Genomic DNA, 20,176 nt, shown 5'->3' with positions numbered 1-20,176 from the left:
CTTGATGTTAATCCCAGATATGATATCAGTACCAAATACGATATCAGTACCAAATACAATATCAGTACCAAATATGATATCAGTACCAAATATGATATCAATCCTAAATCAACCCCCACACGATGCCTTCGTGTCCGTCGCCCGTCCGCTCTCCCCCCCCCGCAGCACTCGGAATTGGCGGGAAGGCCGCACAATCACCGCCGCTGCTCATCGTCGTCGGCAGTTATCGCTCGGGGCTGATTGGTCTGCTGCCAAGAGCACAGCGTCGCTGCTGTCGCCGTCGGCACCCATCCAAGCGCTTGCACTGCATCTGTCTCGGGAGCATCTCCGAGGCCATCTGCTGATCATCCAACTCGGTCTCTGCCGCCATGGCCTCCATAGAAGTAGGTACTCGTTCAGCAACTTTGTCCGCCAGACGAGGCTGTACTAACGCCAATACTCTGCTCCCAACACAGGTGCTGTTTGAAGGTAGTCCAGACGGCGAGCATAGCATTTCCGATGCCTTCCCTGCCCTCTCATCTTCCACATCGGTCTTCCTGCGATCTGTTGCGTTCTCGCGATCCGCTCCAGCCACGACGCAACCACTTGCTGTCCAGATAGACGCATTTTGCATGTTCCATCACACGGCCTGCATATCGCACTCGCTTCATGCTCGACGCACGACTGGGATCTAACGCCTCTCCCTATCTGCAGCGATAAAGCAGAACCGTGCCGACGACGTCCGGAACATCCTCCTCAACGACAAGTCTCTCACATCGGCCAAGCACCGAGATCCCACCATCAAGTTCGACGCCGAGCTGGAGCTGGACGCGTACAAGTTCCTGGGAGCTTATCTCGGCAGCATTACTGCTCTGCAGTGGGCGCTCATGTGCGGCCAGGATGCAATTGCAAAGGACATTGTCGAGCGAACGCTGAAGGACGATATTGACGTCGCGTTCGGGGTCGGTTGATGCTGGAGCGATATGCGCTGCCCGTTGCCGATTGCTGGTGGATCTGGTCTGCGGGGGCAGTCGTTTGCATCCGCTTCCTCGCCGCTGGCTTCTCACATGCATCGCTGTTCGATTTTGACGGACCCACAGGGCGGCAACACAGCGCTCCATCTGGGTGAGTACTCCATCGGCAAGCAAACACAGCAGGAGGAGAGCCGTCGGGCGGTGTGCAAAGCCGCATCGCACCCTGACACTCTCGTCGCCGGGCATTTGTATCTGCAGCCACATTCTTGGGTGCCCGCGAGCTGGTCAAGCTGCTTCTCGAGCGGGGCGCCGATCGGTCCATCAAGAACTCGAAAGGATTTGCCCCCGTCGACCTCGTTGACGACCCCGAGATCAAGCGCATCTACGAGTCCAATTGAGCGGCCGGAATACGAGAGTGTCTGGCTGATGGCCCTGCGTCCCAGCATCCGAAATAAAGGCCTGCATGCGACCGCACCAGACAGATCTTTTCGAGACCAAAGGGCAGCTGCATCGGCAGCGGTTGTGTTGGCTGTTGGCGCTGATTGCGCCAGCACGCACTTGGCTTTGGCTTTGGCCTTTGGCGATTGCACCTTTCTCCCCTCATCGCACCCAGCACCATCCCATCCCATCATCGCCATAACCGCAGCCGCAGCCACACCACACCGCAACCAAGCACCACCGCCAGCCAGCCATGTCCGACCTGAAGCAGAGAAAGCCGGCCCCCGCGGCCGATCCCGCCGTGTCGTCCAAGGGCAAGCATGCCAGCGACCCCTCCGCCAAAAGCAAGGGCATCCGCAAGACATCCTGCCTTGCGGCCGTCGGCTGGGCCCTGGTCTACCTCGTCGGCGCCGTGGGCTTTGCTCTGTCCGTCTCCAAGGTCACCACCGGCACCTACACCTTTGGCCAGAAGCTGCCCAACGTCCACCACTTCCTTCCGGTACGGCCTGCCGCATCCTGTCGTGGGTGCGTCGAGATGCATCTCCCAATGAAACTACGTCGATCATCGGTCGCCTCTGCCTAACACTGCTCGCTCGCTGCTGTAGCGACCCACACGCAAATTCACTCCCGAAGAGCTCGCCCAGTACGACGGCAGCGATCCCGACAAGCCCGTCTATATCGCCATCAGGTAAGGCAGCAATCGGGCTGGCTGGGAGGGGCTGTAGCTCGATGCCTGTGTTGTATTGATGATCGGCTGCTATTCTCCCCAGAGGCAAGGTCTTTGACGTCACGGCCGGCCAGCAGTATTACGGCAAGGTGAGTTTCTGTCGACTCTGGCGCTCTCGGCCCGGCTGTGCCTGGTTCAGGAAAGCCCGACTGAGTCTTCCCTCAACCAGGGCGGTGGCTATTCGTTCTTTGCCGGCGTCGACGCCTCAAGAGCATACGTCACCGGATGCTTCAAGACGCATCTTACGCATGACGTCCGTGGACTCACCGAGGGCGAGATTAAGGTGCGCCATCTGCTGTATGCATTGCTCTGGGCATTGCGTCGATATCTGCCTCGTCTGCGTCGCTCGACTAATGCTGCTGGCTCGCCGGGTTGCATCTGCTCGACGTGGCTTCAGTCGATCGACGGATGGGCCGATTTCTACGAAACGCATGAAAAGTACTTTTACGTCGGCGAAGTGATCCACGATCCGATTCCCGAGGACGCACCGCTTCCAGAACCCTGCTGAGGCACGCCGGCTTGTTCGAACGGGGGCTTTGGGCCTGTTGTCATCCACTGTAGTTGATGAGGAGCGAGTGGCAGCACGGACATGGCCCGGCAGCATCTCGACGCACCATCGTTGGCCAATACACGCCGCTCAAAGTGGCAGTATTCATCAGCATCCCCCGTGCTTTAGCGGCCAGCCGGGATTCGTCAGAACGGCACGTCGTGCTGGTAGATGTACTCCTTGGACTCGATGTGTGCCAAGAGCTCAGGCGGGCAGTCGAGCTGCACCAGAAGGCTCTTGATTCTGCCACGGCTTCCAACCGTCATGTTGTCCCAATCTTCGGCGGCTCTAGTCGCGACGACCTTGATCAGCGAGGCAGCTTCGCTCAGACCATTTGTATCCATCGATTCCACTGTCTTGAGGATGAGAATCACATCGCAAGCAGCCAGCCCATCGAGCCGCTCCGTCAGATGCACCAGCAGCTTCGAGAGATCACCACGGGGCGCTGGCCTGAGCACCGAGAGAGAAGCCAGCACGCGGCATAGATCCACCACCGCAAACCGGCCGGCTGTTCGGAGGATCTGTGCAGTGAGGGCCGCCTGGAGGGCGGGGGCCATGGCATCCATCTTGACGTATGCGGCTGCGATCTCGACGAGCTCTCGATCGAATCCTGCGATGCGTCTGACGATGGTGTCTGCGGCGCGAGTAAACAGCTCTTGCGAGGCGTGGCCACTTTCAGCCAAACGAAACAGTAGCTTGCCGAGATGGTAAGGCTCGATGCCATCCAGTCGATACAGCACAGAGCTTTCGATGCGGCAGACAAGCCCCGGTGTTTCGCAGAGGAGTGGGCCACATGCCCAGACGACGACCGAGAGGCTCCTCGTGCTCCAGGCGTCCAGCGGCGCTTGGTCGATGGCTGCGAGAACTCGCTTGAAGAACGCCGTCCTGGCAGAAACGTCGGCGGCAGGGTCTTGAGCATATTCGACCGCCCACACCAGGTCCATGACATCTTCGGCGTTGGAGGGTTGTAGCTTGGCTGCCGAGAGTTCCATGAATGCGCTCAGGAGCGGAGCGGAATGGACTCTGCCGTGCTTGACGAATGCCCGGGCTGCTCGGCTGGCATCGAGGACGGTAAAGTCATCGAGACGAAGGCGGAGACAGCCAACTTGCTCCAGCTGCTGTTGGTTGTTCGGATGAAACTGGACATCGCAGGGTAGTTGGATGGCCTGCTGGGTGGGGACCTTGCCGTGTGTCTGGATGTGCTGCTTCTCGAGAAGGATGCGAACGGACGAAAAGAGCCTGAGGTGCTGGTGTCGGTGCTTCGAGACCGTCCAGAGCAGTGTTGAAATCTGTTCCGGAGAGAATCCTGCGAGCCGCCGAGGCTCAGCGGCGAGCGTACACAGCGCATTCAAAAACATCCCATCATGCCACTGAGTCTTGTCGAAGGCGGTGGCGATGGCGAGCACGTCGTCCGGGGTAAGGCAGCTCCACTGACCCTGCAGCTGCCAGATATGCTTCAGCACGGCAATCGTCGTGCTCCGGACGCCAGCCTGTCGGATGAGCAGCGACCGAACCAGCGAGAGGGCCGAGTCCAGATCAAACTCTGCGATGCGCTTCTCGAGCAGCCCGCACAGCAGTCCAAACGAGAGCGAGTCCAGACGCCCAGAAAGCGCCGTGTACTGTGCCAGATCGACAAGATCGCCGGCCGATGCATCCACAAGTGCGGCGAGCCCGACCGCCGGTTCTTTCGATGCCGCCCGCAGCGAATCGGCAAGCATACGAACGTGGCGATTCTTGCGCTTCACATCGTGCTTTGGAGCTGCGTTGTCAGGTTGCTGTGCTTTGGCCACCGACGGACGGGCTGGATCGCATCGCTTGTCTGGCGAACTCTTTTCCTTGGTTCGGGACTCTTGGCTCGGTGGCTGCCCTCTTGAGCGGATCCTGGCAGAGATCGAGATTGATCGTGTGGTCTGAGAGAGATCTGATGGCGCTGGGCAGATGCTTTGGTGCGAAATGGCCGCCAAATGCAGCGGGTCGATGTGGCTCTTTCTTGAGACCAGCTGGCGGGTGCATCTCGCGCGCAATCCAGGGCCAATCCGGAGCATGCGGCGAGGGGGCGACGAGTGCAAGTTGGCGAAGGCGACGGTGGGAGCGATGGCGAGGCGATGGCGGGTGGAAATGGCAGGACCATGGCGAGCCGAGTCTCTGGGCCGGCTCGATCCACCCCGTTCGATCCGACTCCAGCCCACCCGCCCCGGTTTCTGGGCCCGATTCATCATCCACCAGATTCACCATCAGATTCACCATCAAATTCACCGTCAAATTCACCGCCAGGCATCCGCCATAGGGCAGCCGTACTCGCTCGATACAATGGGAAACCAGCCTTCGGCGTTTGCGAGATACAATGACCTCCCCGGACTCTCGGATGAGCTCTCCAAGCAGCTGGAGTCTGTCTACCGAACCCGCATCGGCGCGGCTGGCGGAGCCGTCACGACAGTCGGCCATTTCGCCAGCTACCTCGAGCAAACGCTGCCTGCCCTCTGCTGCGAGCCCCTCCGCGAGGCGTTCGTCGAGTTTGTCGGGCATCTGAGCTCAATCGGCCACGCCCAGGGCGCAAAAACAGCCAGCGCCAGGGACCGCACCATCTCGCTTGAGGTGCTCGCGGTCTCTCTGCGGGTGCTGGCGTTTGGCAGTCCGGACCATCGGCAGCCCTTTGTCGATGGATACATGCGTTGGCTCGGGCGCAAGCAGCTCCCCGAGTCTATCGAGCCCCTCTGTCAGGGGCTCTCGGCTTCGTTGGTGCATCTGGCTGACTCGGAGCAGTTTCGGACGAGGTAAGGCCACTCAAGGCCGCGGCGTCTACCTGCAGCAACCACGAAGCTCATGATGAATGGAAATGACACCCTTGTCGGTCTTGTCCACAGGTTCCTCACCGACGGCTCGTGCCAGCGCTTTGGCGAGTTCCTTGCACACTCTGCCAGGAGGCCTGTCAACGAATCGAATCTGTTCGACGACTTCGAGGCCGCCTCCGACAGCGGCCACAAGCCCAGACCGCCTGTGCCTCCTTCCGAGCTGTGGCTGACGATCGACTATAGCATATGGGCCAAGATGCTCTGGGAGATTTCCCTCTCGCGAGTGTTCTTGGGCAGCGCCCTGCATCCCATCTACTCGCACTCCTCTGGGCTGTCATCTGCAGCGACAACCACTCTCAAGACATGTCTCCCCAAGCGGCTTCCAGCGCAAGCCTCGCGCCTGTTGACCGAAGACGTTATGTTCGTGGTGAACAACCAGCTCACGCTCGATGCGCGGTCGGATGTCTGGAAGCTGGCCTTCTCGACGGCCATCCATGGCAACAGCTGGACGGTATTCGAGGACTCGATTCTGGACGCCGGATCAACAGTGGTGCTCATCCGATCGAAAACAAGTGAGCACTACTGGATGCGCAAGCGGCGCATGGATCGGCATGTGGAGTCCGGTGTGGATGTGGGCATCGAGGTGGCCCTGGAGGCATCCCAGTCAGCTGCTTCGAGTGGCTATGGGATATACCGTGCTAGATTGGCTCGCTGACTTTGTCGTTCTTGTGGTTCAGATGCGGTTTTCGGTGGATATGCCTCTCAAGAATGGAATCCCAAGCCCAAGGTACAATTGAATCGCTTGCGTCCCAGCCAGTCCCAGTGTTCGGCGGCAACATCAGCCTCGGAGCCCTGGCCCTTTACTCTGTGTGGAATGGCTTGATTGCTGACCAGCTGTGTGCTGCATCTGCGATACGCAGTTCTACGGCGATTCGTCCAGCTTCCTGTTCACGGTGTCGCCCAGCACGGCCATCTACCCGGCATCGGGTGTCAATGGCAACTACCAGTACTTCAACTCGGGGACCAAGACGCTTCCCAACGGACTGGGATTCGGCGGCCAGGTACGTGCCCCTCTGATCTCGTGCGTTGACTCGCCAGCACATCCGTCAGCCATCATCCATTGTGCCATCGAGAGGCTCGCTGACGTTGCCCGCGCATCCCGACGGCGGACTGGGTGGGCAGTTCGATTACTTTGCGCTGTGGATCGACTCCTCGTTTGGCAAAGGATACTCCAAAGGATATTCATCGACATACGTCAACGCACCCTTGAATGGCCCAGATGACTTTGAGATCGACTTTGGTGAGGGATGTCGCTGCTCCAGATGAATCTGCCTCTGTGTATCGGTGCTGGCGATTGGCGATATCGAGAAGGCGTATGACTGATGCGTGCACTTCTACACCCCACAAGTGGAGGTATGGATCGTGAAGGAGAAGGAGGTTGATGACCGGCTGGTGCCCAAGAGGGGCAAGAAATCGATCCTGGAGACCAACCCCGAGGTTTCGGCTATCCTGGAGATGTCGGGTCGTCGCATGTACTCGAAGGAGCTGTCGCCGGATCAGGATACTGCCGAAGCTGAGACGACACAAGAATAAGAATCCTGTGCGCTGTCGTGGTGAGGGCTGCAACAGTGCTATGCCGGAGAAAGTCGCAGCTCCACAGATGGTCTCTCGGCCCGCCCGGCGGAAGATAGTACATCGCAAGGGCTGTGACGGTTCGTTTCCGGCGCGAGAAGCCCGAGTAACAATATATTCGGCCTGGATCGCCAAGTGCGTCTTCATTCAAGAACTGGACTAGCAGACTCCCTGCAGAGTCACGACAATTCGACGGGAACCTCCGTGATCACGGTGCTCGTTGAGCCAGATGCCCTGCCAGGTCCTGCGGCCGAAGAGACAACCGGTGACAAGTGGCATATGAGTAACAGCAGTCGTCGCCTCGATCGTCTGCTTCGGATTGCATCGATGGCATGCCCGCGTCGGGCACCCTTGCCACAGGTATTCCACCATGCTCCAGTCTTACCCAAGGGCAAACTTGCCGTTGCTGATGGGGATGTTGAGCGACACGCCCATGAGCGAGCTCTTGACATGGCCCGGCATGTCGTCCGGCCCCTCGTCCGTGTGGATATAGGGTGCATCCTCTGGGGCGAGCTTGTTGAGGATCATTTCCATGTCGACCCTGGGCAAAGAACGGCGGGTGGCATGATCAGGGATGCATCCAGGAGCTGTAGCAATCATGCTGCGGGACGACTTACCTGACATCGGGATCTATTCAATTCACACAGGTCCAATCGCCGTTAAGCCGGGCACATCCATCGATCGACCGCCCTCGATATAGGATTTCACAGCACCTTACCGCAGTTCTGGTATGCATAAACATGTCAGTGATACGGAAGCATCCATCGATGGAGGGTTGCATCGATACACGATGGCACAGTACCTCGTTCAGAGTCAGGGACGCCGAGGTGTGCTGGACTAGAGGAGACAATCCGTCAATCGGGTTGGCAACGAGCGACACCAAACAGTCAAGCAATGCCGCCTCGGCCCAGATCGTGGCTGAGAGAGGCCGATGCCAGGCAAACTCACTGAAGACATTGGCCATTCCGATTCTGAAGGACGCCAGCTCGGGGATCTGTTGCAGTCAAGTCCGGTCGACGGACTTGCGTTAGTGGATGTGCGATTGGTCTTCGTCCTCCGGGCCGGGAGCCGAGCGCAGCGATTTTGAGCGATGCATCGAAGCCAGCGACTGGGGCCGCGGAGTATCCTGGCTATACCTGTCTGGAAGTGTACGATCGAGTCAGCCATTGGGTTCGACACCATCTCAGGTTGCATGTACGATGCATACGCGAGAGCGACCGCTCGACAACCACCTTTCAATCTCCTTTGTGACGAGGTGGCAGCCCCGGCTCTTGGCCGACAGCCTGACGGACTGTGTGCAGAGCGATGTGTCGAGCAATGTCAGCAATGCGCACCGCTCATGCCGAGGACATGGTGCGGCATCGGTTAGTCGATGGACTGCAGCGGGTCGGTCGGTAAGGATGCCGCACTTTCTGGACCCACTGTGTTGCGGGAGGGCTCTGCGACGGCGGGCTCGACATGGCACAGCGATGGAAGATGCAAGTTGCAATGCCAGGCTGATCGCTGGGCAGATCGGCTCCGATTCCTGTTGGCGAGGCCGTCTCGGTGCGGCGAGGCTGTGGGCGAGATTCGTCTCGGCCGGGCGAGGGCGTCGGTCGGCTTCTCTCGCCCTCGGCTCCAACAGCGCATCGCATCCATCGATCCCATCCATCGATCCCATCCGTCGGTCGCATCCGTATCGTCCCTGCCGCGTGCGCAGAGACACTCTCAGGCTCGATCCCGCATCTCGCTTTCCATCCGCTTCTTGGGACGATGGACTTTTTGAAGGTGGGCATTGCTTTCAGTCGAGGCGCTGGGCTGATCACTATCCATCGGGTCTCCATCACAAGGCTGCCCAGCGCTTTGCAGTCCACACCAACAATGATACGAAGGAGCCGGGCCACGACGGTTTGCCTGTGGGCCCACGTCCACTGAAATATATATCTCTCTGCGGTCTCATTGAATGTCTAGGCCGAGCTCGAGCGAAAGCGCAAGGCTATCGAGACCGTTCTCGACAAGAGCGCCGCCCCTACGACAGCCTCCGGAAGCAAGTACATCAAGCGATCCGAGCTCGAGCGGCTGCGAGAGCAAAAATATCTCGAGGACCAGCGAAAGCTCGAGGAAGAGCGCAACCGAAAGCGCTCCAGGGCCAACCCGGACGACGGAGAGTCACAGATCTCGGCACAGACGGCATCGACCGACAAGGCCAAGGGACCGGCCAACGACGACGAGGACACCCTGGATATCTCGGTAGAAGATGTGATCCGGCGTTTCCGATCGCGCGGCCAGCCGATTCGGCTATTTGGCGAGTCCGACAAGGATCGCATCAAGCGACTCAGGGCGCTCGAGTCTGTCGAGGAGCAGACCGAAGGCCAGCGCAACGACTTCAAGAAGGCGATCGAGCAGGCCAGCACCGGTCTCGAGCTCGAGCATCTCAAGCGCCAGGCCGGCATCACGGACGAGCCCGATCGGGAGCCCGATGAGTTTCTCGACTACGACACCACAATTGTCAGCCCCGAGCTGCTGCAGAGCGATCCCGATCTGACTTACCGCCTGCTCGGCATCTACTTCCGCATGCTGCTCAAGGAATGGGAAAAGTATCTGAAGGAGCGGCCGGACGAGGTGCGGCGCACAAACGAGGGCAAACTGCAGTCGGCAACACAGGCCCAGTCCGCCGAGTACATGAAGCCGTTCTTCAAGGGGCTGAAGAAGCGGACAGTGCCGCACGACGTCGTTGCCCATTTGGCCGAGATCTGCAAGCTTCTCCAGCAGCGAGAGTACCTGCAAGCCAACGACGCCTATCTCCGCATGTCCATCGGCAACTCGCCATGGCCGATCGGAGTTACGATGGTTGGTGAGTATCGAGACGAGGAGTCGGCTCGCCCCTCTCTGACCGCACGGTATCGTAAACTGTGCGGACGAACGGCCCTTTTATGATTCAAAAAGAGTGTGGACTCACGGAGGAGGACAATGCCGTTTAGAGGCGATGGGCCACGGCAATGACCAGCAGCTGGTGGTGGTGCTGGCGATGGCGGAGAGCGAGCCAGTTCGAATTGCATCCAGAACTACAGCATGAGTGGTACCTGATGCGTGATGTCGGACTCATCCATACCACTTTACAACTGTACACGCCCATGCAAACAGGCATCCACGAGCGCAGTGCTCGCGAAAAGATCTTTTCTTCCCAGGTCGCGCATGTTCTGAACGACGAAACGCAGCGGAAGTGGATCCAGGCGATCAAGCGGCTGATGACATTTGCCCAAACCAAGTGGCCGCCATCGGATCTCGCAAAGCTTGTCGGCTAGAGCAATACACATCCGCATTCAGACCATGCAACGACGCACTAATGTACTGTAGTCACGACTCAAGAAACGTACAAATGTGGCTGAATCATAGACTCGATCGTTTACTGATCGTCGAGCGGCCGGGTCAGCAATGCGAGGTCGAGGCCAAGGGCTTTGAGGAGCTCAACTCGACTCGAAAAGAACTGAAGGGTCTCCAGAATGGGTCCGATGCACTCGTCGAGCTTGGAGGGCGGCAGCGCTTTGCAAAGGATCATGGCTGCCTTGAGTCGGTAGTGATCAAACTCGAAATGGCGGAGGACTTGCGTCAGCTGAGCCAATGAACAGAGCAGAACGAGTTAGGCTCTCGGCAAGGGGCAAGGGTGAGATCCTTGAGTCGCAAGGAGGACAACTGATTGACAGGCCAGCGTTTGGCGAAACTCGCAACCCTGGCGGCGACCAGGGCAAAGTGGTAGATCCGCGCTCAAACTCACATTCTCGCTGAGGGCCGAGTTCAGCCCCGACTCTCGTGTCCACGACTCGAGGGTATTCAGCCGCTCAGAGTCGATGCGATTGTCGTCAAGCTGGAGCGCCATGTCGATCAAGGACCCAGTCGACCGCTGCACTTTGATGGCTGGGGACGGATCCCATCCCGAGCGGATGATTGAATGCGGTCGCTGGATGGGCAGATGGCGCTTGCGGATCCAGCGGCGCCTCCGGACGTAGTGGGAATAGCCGCACTGCCCCTTCCACCGAAGGCTCTTGAAGTGCGGGCCATAACTCCAGCCCTTGGCATCGACATCGCCGGTCTTGGGTATCGAGAATAGGTGGATGAGTGAGACACGATCGGTCCTTGGAGTGCGTGGCGAGAATCATGTACTGCATGCGACAAGAGCTGCGAAGTGAGCCAGACCCGCGAGGACAGAGTCGACGTACCGCATCGACCGTCCATTCCGAAACCCACTGCATTGTTGGTCATGTCGTCCGATGGCCCAGCGATTGTTGGTCATGTCGTGGGATGAGCAAAGGCACGTATGTAATAAAGGTCAGCACCGTCGATAACACGGGTCAATCCGCACCGCACTTCAATCCAGAGAGCTGCTCGCATGGCATCCTCACCTCCCAGCGGGGTGGACAGGCAAGCTTGTTCATTCCGGGTCGAAACTTGCCGGCAGCGTCGGACCAGGGTGGAAAGTCTGTGGGCAGCAGAGCCTGCACGGGGAGGGCGGTGTCTTGCAATCAGCAAACGGCGAGGGGCATGCGCGAAAGATAGGTGTACTGGGGAGTCGTCGAGTGCCTCGGAATGCTCTTTCGCCGATAGTGCCTCGGAATGCTCTTTCGCCGATTAATCCCCAAGTGCATTTGCGGGGTGCGGATTCCGACGATATGTTTGCTGCTGCCGAGGGCACATTGGCCAAAGCCACATCCAGTAACCGCACGGTCCAGCCGACTCGGAAGCCTCGACGGGACAACCACGATAACTGACCTTCTTGGTGAACTTGGGCTTGCCGGCCAGGTAAAATCTAGTGGGTGTGCGCATCGAATAGAGGAGCATGAATCGCATTGGCGAGAGTCTTCTCGATGCTGCCCAAGATGAATCGCACATGCCAGGCTCACCCTCGCTGATTCTCAAACAGTTCCTCCACAGCTACGGTCGGCGCAAGGACACTCGATAGCCCGGACGACGGCGCCGAGCGATTCTTGATTGATGGGCTGGCTGGATCCATGGCTGGGCTTGGGCGAAGGGTATGGGCGAGTTGGTTGCTCTTGGATGGGCTGCGCTGGATGGCTGTGCGTACTGGGATGCCGGGCGCAGTTGCTGGGGTTGAATGAATATGAAGCAGAGATGAGGCCCTCAGCGGATGCTGAACATGGCAGCGTCGGCGGCTCGGCAGCGAGTGGGAGTGCGGATGCAGGCAGCGAGCGGCGAGCGACGACGCTGGAAGAACGGCGAGCCAGGACGGGCGACACGCGGCCGCGCCACAGATCAATTCTGCACTGCCACGTGGTGGCGATCCAGGGCTGGGGCTCGCCGGGGGGCGCAGACACCCTTGCCCTCGGATCCGCCCCCGCAACAGCGAGATCTCGGGTTTCGCCGTTTTGGCCGATCGCCGCTGCTGCGACTGCCCTTGATCACCCCGACGACACAAGCGATGCCCAGAGTCAAGCGCGGAAGCAAGCCTCCTCCGGAGGACTGGGAGCTCATTGAGCCGACCCTCACCGAGATCAGCAAGAAGATGAGAGAGGGTGCGTCCGACTCGCTTTGTTCGGGGGGGGGTTGCGCTCAGCAGCCGCTTGGCACTCTTCGCCGCAAGATTCACCCAGCATCTTCGACTCGCTAACGCATCCCTGCTCCCGCACACACAACCGGATGCACCGGCTTGCTCTCCGTGGCATTTAACCATCGAATCGCCGAACGCAGCCGAGAACGAGTCCCACGAAGGCAAGCGCCGGGTGGAATCGGGATGGCCAATCTTCCGACTGCACCATCAGCGCTCGCGATATATCTTTGATATGTACTACAAGCGAAAGGCGATCTCAAAGGAGCTGTATGACTACTGCCTGAAGGAGGGTTATGCCGACGGCAGTCTGATTGCCAAGTGGCGCAAGGTAATCGTCGCCGCGGAAGTGCTTGCTCCAACAGAGACGATCCTGTTGGCCGGGATAGGGCCCCTCTGGAATGCGGCTGACGCCTTGGCTATTGCCTGTAATTATGCAGCAAGGATACGAGAAGCTGTGTTGCCTGAGATGTATACAGCCGCGAGACACCAATTTTGGAACCACATGCATCTGTCGGGTGCCCAAGGACAAGCTGGACGAGGGCAAGGTTGTCGAGTGCATGCACTGCGGGTATGCGTTATTGTGCATCGCAGTCTGAGCCGTTTCCAAGCCAACGACTGGAGTCGCATGTCTGAATGCCCGGCTGTGGCTGCGGTCCAGGTCCTTGGCTGTTGTGCTAATCCGATTTTGATCATGCAGATGCCGTGGCTGTGCATCTGGCGGTTAAGGGAGTTGGAGAATCACCGCGGTTGAGCAAGAAAGCAGACGAGCACCTTCCTTTCGTTGAGCATACGGCCTCTTGGCGCCATCTCGAAGCGAATGCCATGAACACAAGCACTTCTGGGTTCAGCGCGCGGCTTCAGCCCCCGCCGGGTGCCGGGAGTGCTCTGCGTACATTGCAACGCATCTGGGACGACATTCTATTTTTCGACGGGCAAAGAAGTTTGCAGGAAGCATGTGTCCCTGGCTTGCAAGCAAAGTGGAAATATACATAGGTCGCTTGTCCCACAGGCTCTCGCTGCAGCGAGGTGTGAATGAGGCTCCCCGATATGGCTGCTGCAAGATGAGTGACTGCTCACGCTGTATCGAGCCATAGTCTGGGCGTCGCCGATTCACCAGCGGGCCGACTCCCTAGCTGGCAAAGACATGTACCGAGTCGTCATGGAAGCCACTCTTTTGCTCGCACAGCTTGATGAATGACAGCGACACCTGGACGCTGCAGCTTGCCTTGAGCAGGACCAACTCGGCGCAGTCCAGGTAGAGCTTCGAAAGACCCCACTCGGACACCCGGCATTTGCGGACGTCGAGCCGCTGCAGCTGCGGGCATCGGCGAGCAAGGGTCACAAGCGAGCGATCGGACACCTTTGGTCCTGCCGAGTTGAGCGAAAGCGACTTCAAGGAGCAGGCATTCGGCGAGGACGTAAGATACTCCACGAGGCTGTCCTCAGAATCCAGCCCTGCATTGAGAACCAGGGACTCGAGCCGCAGGGTTTTGAGGACTTCCCAGGTGCACGGTCCGATCGGAATACGAGAGATGTCGACATGCCTGAGGCTGCGTTGATGTCTCTGCATGAATCGAGCATGGGCAAGAACGATGCTGTCGATCTCGGAACTGAACGGACAGTACGAGCACGAGAAAGCGGTCATGTGCGGGAACTCGAGTTGGTCCCAGTCCTGTACAGAGAAGCCCTGGACGTTTTCGAGATGGACAGCCTTGAGAAGCGATCGGGACTGCTGCGATAGCGCTCGTAGATTGAGGGCGCTAGAAAATGGCCGACTCACGCTCGCTCGGAAGTACTCTAGCTGAGCGGAAAGCGAGGCGTAAATGAGGTCGAGCAGAGGGTATCCGGATTGGCTTGGGTCCAGCGACGAAAGGTCCAGGAATATGAGGCCGCCAATCCACCGCTGGACTGCGACATAGTCTTCGGCAACAGGAGTGCTGTCGCTGCAGCCGAAGCCTCTGAAGAACAACCGCCGGACACCTGGTGTTGCGCGGGCGAGATCCGCAAGCCCGACGATCGACAGGCAGTTGATGTGCAGCGAGAGCGCACTCAGGGAGCTGCATTCTTTCAGAAGTCGGACAAGAGCCTGGTCGTGCGGCAGCATATGTGGAACATCCAGCAAGTCCAGGTTGTGGATCAAACGGAAATCGGGTCGGGGGCATTTGGCGAAGGAATCTCGACCGAGCTCGGCTTTGAAGCGCTTCATCATCGCTTTGTTCCACAGCGTATGACGCAGGACGAATGGGTTGACGAAGGAGTACCACGTTCGGCAGACAGTCGACAGCGAGCGCAGCCAGCGGAGAGCATCGACATACCCCTGGCGGTGAGTGCGAGAGTGGAAGGTGATGGAAATGGCGTGGGAACTCTGCTGCGAGCGAGACTCATCGCCAAGCACAGTCGCGCACATGCATCGGAGAATACGAGTCCAAATTTCGAACGGGAGGCGGTCAGGGTGGGAGGTGATGGCCGATGCATTCTGCGAAGCGACCGGGACCGATGTTGGGGAGCTGATTCTGATGCTCGAACGGAGTACTGTCGTTCTCGAGGCTGTGCTTTGGGCCATGGCTTGATCCGGACGGCGCTATGTGAGAGGGCCCGTGCCTGTGGAAAGTAAAAAGTAGTGGGTGGTGCGACCGAAGCGAGGCGGCGATGGAGGATGAGGGATCGAGGCTGGAGAGGCGGATGCCAAGCTATTAGTTCTGAGCTTGTCGGTTGCAATTCTCCGAGCCGATATAGCAATCTAAAAATAGACAAAGATCCGCGCGAATCCAGGGTCGTCTGGTTGCCAGGGACGCCGACTCGACCACGGATCGCACACGGATCCTATCGACCAAGGCAATGGCTTCGTGGGAGCCGGGTGCCTTCCTCGAACATGCACCACTTGGTATTACAATCCCGACCAAACAGCAGCCGTCCCTGCCCTCGCTGCACACCCACAGCCGCTGCGAACGGACCCAGCGCGATAGCCCCTCGTCGATGCCCCTGGGCGGACAGTTGTTCATGTTCATCTCAGGTTTGCTCTATTTCGGATTCTGCAAGGGGTCGTATTCAAACTGATGGCTCTCTTTTGGGCGGATGGCAGTGGCGATGGCAGTCTATTCTTGACAAGAGCGTCTGCCTAAAGACCTGAAACCCTCCATGAGCGACGGGAGCCAGGTGTTCCAGGACGGATTGATGAAGTCGGTGTGAGCTGTGCTCGCTGCTGGGCTGCTTGTGGGATCTAAAAACAGCAAAAGTCAGTCGGTGCATGCACAGCCCATGCCGATGCCATGCCGATGCCATGCCGATGCCATGCAGATGCATTCGCCAGCGTCCGGCCCGGCCGAGATCCGTGTCCTTGGGCATCCAATGCCGCGAGGCTGGAAACGTACCGCAAGACTGAGCTCGTCCATGTTGTACGAGGGCGGTGGTGTTTCGGCCACCAAGGCTTCTTGAGAGACATAGGCGGGCAGGTCCAGATATGAGGAGCGGTAGGATGGCAGGCTTGCCGATATGAATCCCTGGATGCGACTGTATCGGAGGAGGGCAAGAATCAGGCAGGACATGATGGCGAGACCCACAAAAGCCAGCCCACCCATGGTAGCGAGCGAGAGCACGCCGGCAGAAGGATCATTGGAGTCGCCTGGAGTCGGGGATGCCTCTGGCGATGCCATCTCTGGGCGAGGACCAGACAGGAGAAAGGAAGCGATGGAACGGCAGTCCGCCGAAATGGACTTCTCGCCTGCGACGCCACAGTTCCCGAGGGCAATCCGCCGCCGGCAGCGGACGCCCTGGCCCCGCACATGCAGGATGCCCGTGATGTCGCCGGGCATGCGGCCGATGCGTCGCTACTTCTGCCGCAGGGCGAGGGCGAGGCCTTCGCCTGTGACGACAGGACCCACTTCGGCATCATGTCTTTGTTGGCCAGGCATGTGGCGGTGCTTGTGGCGGTTCTGGATCGATCCGCGGTCCGTCCAGCCGATTTGATCTGACATCTGGCCTGGCTCGATCGGCCTTTGCTCTGCCCCGATCAACAACGTCCCCAGCCTGGCCATGAAGAGTCGGCTCCACACAGGCCTGTGGAGATACTCGGGCGCTCGGCTGTACTCGAGAGCGTCCCGGCAGAGTGCTCCCCTCGCCATTCAGGAAAGATGGACCCGCCATCTGAATCAAGCACCTCCCGCTGTCGTTGCCCAGCTCGCCTCCCTGATCGAGCAGCAAGCACCAACGACTCAACCGCCAAGACCTCCCACCGCTCATACGGGCAGATCGCATCTGGAGCCGCCGCGGGCCGTCTCCTTGACTTCGCTGTTTGCTTCTTCGTCAGCCACAGGTGCATCCGACTCGACAACGCAGTTGCTCTTTAGCCTCAAGAACATCGATGCGTCATTCACTCGCTCGCTTGCCCGCCTGTTCCCCTCCGACCAGGAGCGTGCGATGATTATGGAGCTCTACCATGCCCTGCTCATGCAAGGCGCAGCTTTCGATCCGCAGTCCCTGCTGGACTTGTGCGCCTTTGCACTCCCAAGTGGTCTCTCCATCGACCGGCATCAGCTGGTTCGGTCCTGGCGGTCGTTCTCCAGTCTCGAGTCGCCCGAGGAGCTCTACTGGATGCTCGAACTCATGAACCAGCACCCGACGCTGCGCCATCTTGCCGAAACCCACCCGGTCTTCCTGCTTCAAAAATGCCGTCTCTTCTTGCGTGCAGGCAACGCTGTCGCCGCACATGCCGTCATCTCGCCGCTTGTCGACTACCCAGACGACGGCTTGTCGGCCCAGACATTCAAATCGATTTTGCTTGGGTTCTGGAAGCTGCGCAGACACGACCTCGTCGACGACCTGTTTGAGCGGGCCTTGAGACAGCAGCAGATGCCCGGCCTCGTCGACCAGGGGCTGTGTGAAAAGTATGTCACCAAGAGTTTGGCGATATCCCGCCTGGACGAAGCCCTCCGCCGGGTTGCCATTATCCACAGCCACGACGCAACCCTCAGCAGCCGGTTCTGCCAAGAGTTGTGGACCCGTGTAATTGCTGCTGGGGATCTCGCAGGTGTCCAGCGCCTGCTCGACTCGGGCATCCACCGGAGCAGCCCCGTCAGCAGCACAATCCGCGATGCCATCGCTGCCCGATTTCACCAGGACCCGGGCTTTGATTCTGTTCAAGAAAAGCTAGCGCTGATTCAGTCCGCTCAAGTTGAACCTGTACTGTCACTCACACAAGCAGCGCCGCTTCTCAGCAGCCCCACAGGTCCTGTCGCTTCCATGCAGCAGCGTATCCCATCCATACAACTCTACATCGACGCCCTTGAATCTGGCAACCACGCAGCTGCGCTCGAGATTTTGCTGAAGCGACTTGCCAGTGGCCAGAGGCTTTCGGCCAAGGATAACTACTTCATCCTTCTCGATCGTGGCGACGGCCCCTCCTTTTTCGACTCGATTGTCCAAGCGGGCCAGATCCAGAGCATACTGCCGCAGATGGTTGCCGGCCAAAGCTTCCCAAGCCCGCGTTCCCGTACGGCGTTCCAGTTCTCGGTCAACGCCCATGTGAGCAAGCACAACGGATCGAGGGAAATCGTCCAGGGCCTTCTGTCGCTCCCGCACTTTGTGCCTTCGTCTGCGACCAAGATTCAGCTCATTCGACACCACTTGCTCTTTGGAGAATGCGATCGCGCCGAGAGCATCTTTGCCTCCCTCAAGGGCGACGCGGGAGTGCCATGGCCAGTGATCTACATCATGATGGTCGCCTACTATGCGAAATCGGGCAACCTCGAGCGCGTGGATCAGCTTGTGGAGCTTATAAAGCGCAACGACAGCGGCGCAAGTCGGGACCAGCTACTGAGAGCCTACACCTCGGCCTTGCGAGCCTACGTTGAGCACGGCAACCCAGCCTCAGCCTTGTCGTTCTTTGATCGCCACTGGAAGCCCACCAATGGACCCAAGCTTCCGGTCGATGCCGCCGTCTGTAAGGCCCTGGCCATCGCCCACAGCAAGGCCGGAAACAAAAAACTGGCGCTTGAGTGGCTCGATAGACTCGCCAAGGCCCTCAAGTCGGAGCACAGCCACTCTTCGTTCCGCGTTGATGGCTATGGCGAAGTCATCTCGGCTGTGCTCCACATGGGCGACTTCAAGACGGCGCGGTCGCTGCTGGATCGTATGGTCATGCGCTTCAGCCGTCTGGTTCAGCTGACGGATGCCAACAGTCCGATCCGGAAGGAACAAAAGTCGCTGATGGAGAAAGCATACAAGACCATGGTCTACTCCTATGCCGAGGAGGGCCGCCTCTCGAGCATGATGCTTGCTATCAACGATATGCGGCGTCTGGACATCCCCGTCGACGGCCAAGTTGTCGCAAGCCGGCTGCGATGCTTGGTCCGCATCCACGACCTCCCGGCCGCACAAAGGATCTTTGCTGAAGCCATGAGCCACGACAGCAACACCCGGGAGACATACGGCCCGGACATGATCGTGCTGCTCATGAAGGGGTATGCCGAGACCCGGAATATCGCTGGCATGGTCCAGTGCACCCAGTCGATTGGCGCCTTGGACATTCCGCTCACACCGCGCGTGCACTGGGTCTACCTCACCTCGCTCTTCGACAGCCGCGATCCCAGGCTGGTGAGCCTGGCGGCGGAGTGGATCCGTGCCCACAATCTGACGAGCCGTGTCGACCAGCCCGAGATCGGCGCAACGTTGATCTCCTTCTACGGCCAGCGCGGCGAGATGGACCGCGCCAAGACAACCTTTGACGCCTTCTACGCCGCTCAGAAGAAGCTGGCCAAAGTGCGGAGCACGTATGAAGCACGCCTGGAGCTGTATACGGCGTTGATATGCGCTCACGGAAACAACGGCGACACGGCGACGATGCAGGCGCTGTTCAGGGAGATGGTTCGACAGGAAGGGCTGCGGCCCAACGACGTCATGTTCCTCAGCATCATGAAGACCTACAGCCACACGCAAAACCATTCGCCTGCCGAAATCAGCATGTGGATCCAGCAATACCAGGAGCTCGGTATCCCCGTTACTGACCTCCACTGGGCCGGGCTGCTGGACGCACAGCAGCGCTCCGGGAACTGGTCAGATGCACTCGAGACTTGGGAGGACAAGCTTCGACCCGACCACACCCGCTCCTCCACAGCCCTGTCGTTTGCATGCGCTGCGGTGCTCGACGGCTGCGGCTTCCACTCTGATATGGCTTCGCTTCGGAGGATATGGACACAGATTGTCAGCGGCCGCCTCGGCAGCATCGAGCTCAATACCTTCCACTCGTACGTGGAGGCGCTGGGGAGGATGGGCCATCACGATGAAGCCATCTCGGCCCTCTTCCAGATCGAGTCGCTGACCGGGACTGTCCCGAACCACAAGACACTTCGGACCATCTTGGGCCCTTTGAGCGAGCCCCGGCGCTCCGAGTGCCAAAGTCGGACCCTGGCACAGTGGCCGCATCTGGACCAAAATAGAAAAGCAGGCAGCAGACCAAGTCGCTGATTGCTGGGGACGAGCAGGGTGGGATGGATTATGAAAAACAACAACACAGATCGTTTCCATGTTTCCGGTTCAAGTTCCATTTCC

The 20,176-nt window shown here is 59.1% G+C and overlaps 11 protein-coding genes across 11 annotated transcripts; 6 read left to right on the top strand and 5 right to left on the bottom strand.

Annotated features, from left to right (window-relative positions):
- The first annotated feature begins 166 nt into the window (after window positions 1-166).
- On the top strand, window positions 167-1,439 carry BJ171DRAFT_520438 (uncharacterized protein). Its single transcript, XM_053112438.1, has 5 exons — window positions 167-383; window positions 456-468; window positions 694-941; window positions 1,080-1,104; window positions 1,212-1,439. The coding sequence occupies exons 1-5, from the start codon at window positions 369-371 to the stop codon at window positions 1,349-1,351; spliced, it is 441 nt and encodes a 146-aa protein (XP_052962938.1). The 5' UTR covers window positions 167-368; the 3' UTR covers window positions 1,352-1,439.
- BJ171DRAFT_224968 (cytochrome b5-like heme/steroid binding domain-containing protein) lies at window positions 1,097-2,719 on the top strand. The gene is made up of 6 exons (XM_053106527.1): window positions 1,097-1,104; window positions 1,212-1,916; window positions 1,997-2,079; window positions 2,162-2,207; window positions 2,288-2,401; window positions 2,516-2,719. Exons 2-6 carry the CDS (start codon window positions 1,380-1,382, stop codon window positions 2,624-2,626), a joined length of 891 nt encoding a protein of 296 aa, XP_052962937.1. The 5' UTR covers window positions 1,097-1,104; window positions 1,212-1,379; the 3' UTR covers window positions 2,627-2,719.
- A 234-nt stretch (window positions 2,720-2,953) lies between these two features.
- BJ171DRAFT_477983 (uncharacterized protein) lies at window positions 2,954-4,710 on the bottom strand (the record flags this gene model as incomplete). The annotated part of the gene is made up of 2 exons (XM_053108900.1): window positions 2,954-2,967; window positions 2,997-4,710. The coding sequence occupies 2 exons, from the start codon at window positions 4,708-4,710 to the stop codon at window positions 2,954-2,956; spliced, it is 1,728 nt and encodes a 575-aa protein (XP_052962936.1).
- A 265-nt stretch (window positions 4,711-4,975) lies between these two features.
- On the top strand, window positions 4,976-7,050 carry BJ171DRAFT_585790 (TLD-domain-containing protein; the record flags this gene model as incomplete). The annotated part of the gene is made up of 6 exons (XM_053114382.1): window positions 4,976-5,439; window positions 5,530-6,029; window positions 6,195-6,244; window positions 6,378-6,518; window positions 6,640-6,757; window positions 6,866-7,050. The coding sequence occupies 6 exons, from the start codon at window positions 4,976-4,978 to the stop codon at window positions 7,048-7,050; spliced, it is 1,458 nt and encodes a 485-aa protein (XP_052962935.1).
- Window positions 7,051-7,248: 198 nt separating this feature from the next.
- BJ171DRAFT_428283 (uncharacterized protein) lies at window positions 7,249-8,086 on the bottom strand (the record flags this gene model as incomplete). The annotated part of the gene is made up of 4 exons (XM_053107851.1): window positions 7,249-7,333; window positions 7,475-7,630; window positions 7,887-7,926; window positions 8,038-8,086. Coding segments are annotated over 4 exons (330 nt in total), but the record flags the coding sequence as incomplete, so codon positions are not given.
- A 554-nt stretch (window positions 8,087-8,640) lies between these two features.
- Window positions 8,641-10,402, top strand: BJ171DRAFT_520424 (Prp18 domain-containing protein). Its single transcript, XM_053112437.1, has 3 exons — window positions 8,641-8,856; window positions 9,040-9,922; window positions 10,213-10,402. Exons 1-3 carry the CDS (start codon window positions 8,842-8,844, stop codon window positions 10,371-10,373), a joined length of 1,059 nt encoding a protein of 352 aa, XP_052962933.1. The 5' UTR covers window positions 8,641-8,841; the 3' UTR covers window positions 10,374-10,402.
- BJ171DRAFT_520423 (uncharacterized protein) lies at window positions 10,403-12,264 on the bottom strand. The gene is made up of 6 exons (XM_053112436.1): window positions 11,967-12,264; window positions 11,836-11,872; window positions 11,469-11,561; window positions 11,286-11,312; window positions 10,844-11,158; window positions 10,403-10,681 (listed from the first exon to the last, which is right to left on the bottom strand). Exons 1-6 carry the CDS (start codon window positions 12,074-12,076, stop codon window positions 10,475-10,477), a joined length of 789 nt encoding a protein of 262 aa, XP_052962932.1. The 5' UTR covers window positions 12,077-12,264; the 3' UTR covers window positions 10,403-10,474.
- A 181-nt stretch (window positions 12,265-12,445) lies between these two features.
- On the top strand, window positions 12,446-13,639 carry BJ171DRAFT_520420 (G10 protein). The gene is made up of 4 exons (XM_053112435.1): window positions 12,446-12,596; window positions 12,772-12,959; window positions 13,069-13,199; window positions 13,329-13,639. Exons 1-4 carry the CDS (start codon window positions 12,503-12,505, stop codon window positions 13,354-13,356), a joined length of 441 nt encoding a protein of 146 aa, XP_052962931.1. The 5' UTR covers window positions 12,446-12,502; the 3' UTR covers window positions 13,357-13,639.
- A 121-nt stretch (window positions 13,640-13,760) lies between these two features.
- On the bottom strand, window positions 13,761-15,194 carry BJ171DRAFT_570836 (uncharacterized protein; the record flags this gene model as incomplete). Its single annotated transcript, XM_053113662.1, has 2 exons — window positions 13,761-14,360; window positions 14,412-15,194. The coding sequence occupies 2 exons, from the start codon at window positions 15,192-15,194 to the stop codon at window positions 13,761-13,763; spliced, it is 1,383 nt and encodes a 460-aa protein (XP_052962930.1).
- Window positions 15,195-15,615: 421 nt separating this feature from the next.
- Window positions 15,616-16,633, bottom strand: BJ171DRAFT_224787 (uncharacterized protein). The gene is made up of 2 exons (XM_053106526.1): window positions 16,003-16,633; window positions 15,616-15,851 (listed from the first exon to the last, which is right to left on the bottom strand). The coding sequence occupies exons 1-2, from the start codon at window positions 16,441-16,443 to the stop codon at window positions 15,750-15,752; spliced, it is 543 nt and encodes a 180-aa protein (XP_052962929.1). The 5' UTR covers window positions 16,444-16,633; the 3' UTR covers window positions 15,616-15,749.
- Window position 16,634: 1 nt separating this feature from the next.
- BJ171DRAFT_224774 (uncharacterized protein) lies at window positions 16,635-20,153 on the top strand. Its single transcript, XM_053106525.1, has one exon. It carries the CDS (start codon window positions 16,664-16,666, stop codon window positions 20,090-20,092), a length of 3,429 nt encoding a protein of 1,142 aa, XP_052962928.1. The 5' UTR covers window positions 16,635-16,663; the 3' UTR covers window positions 20,093-20,153.
- The last annotated feature ends 23 nt before the right edge of the window (window positions 20,154-20,176 follow it).

The sequence above is a fragment of the Polychytrium aggregatum genome (genome assembly GCF_025602895.1).
Source record: "Polychytrium aggregatum strain JEL109 chromosome Unknown BJ171scaffold_45, whole genome shotgun sequence".
Classification (NCBI taxonomy): domain Eukaryota; kingdom Fungi; phylum Chytridiomycota; class Chytridiomycetes; order Polychytriales; genus Polychytrium; species Polychytrium aggregatum.
The sequence above is the reverse complement of the archived record's forward strand: the minus strand, read 5'-3'. Positions and strand labels throughout refer to the sequence as shown.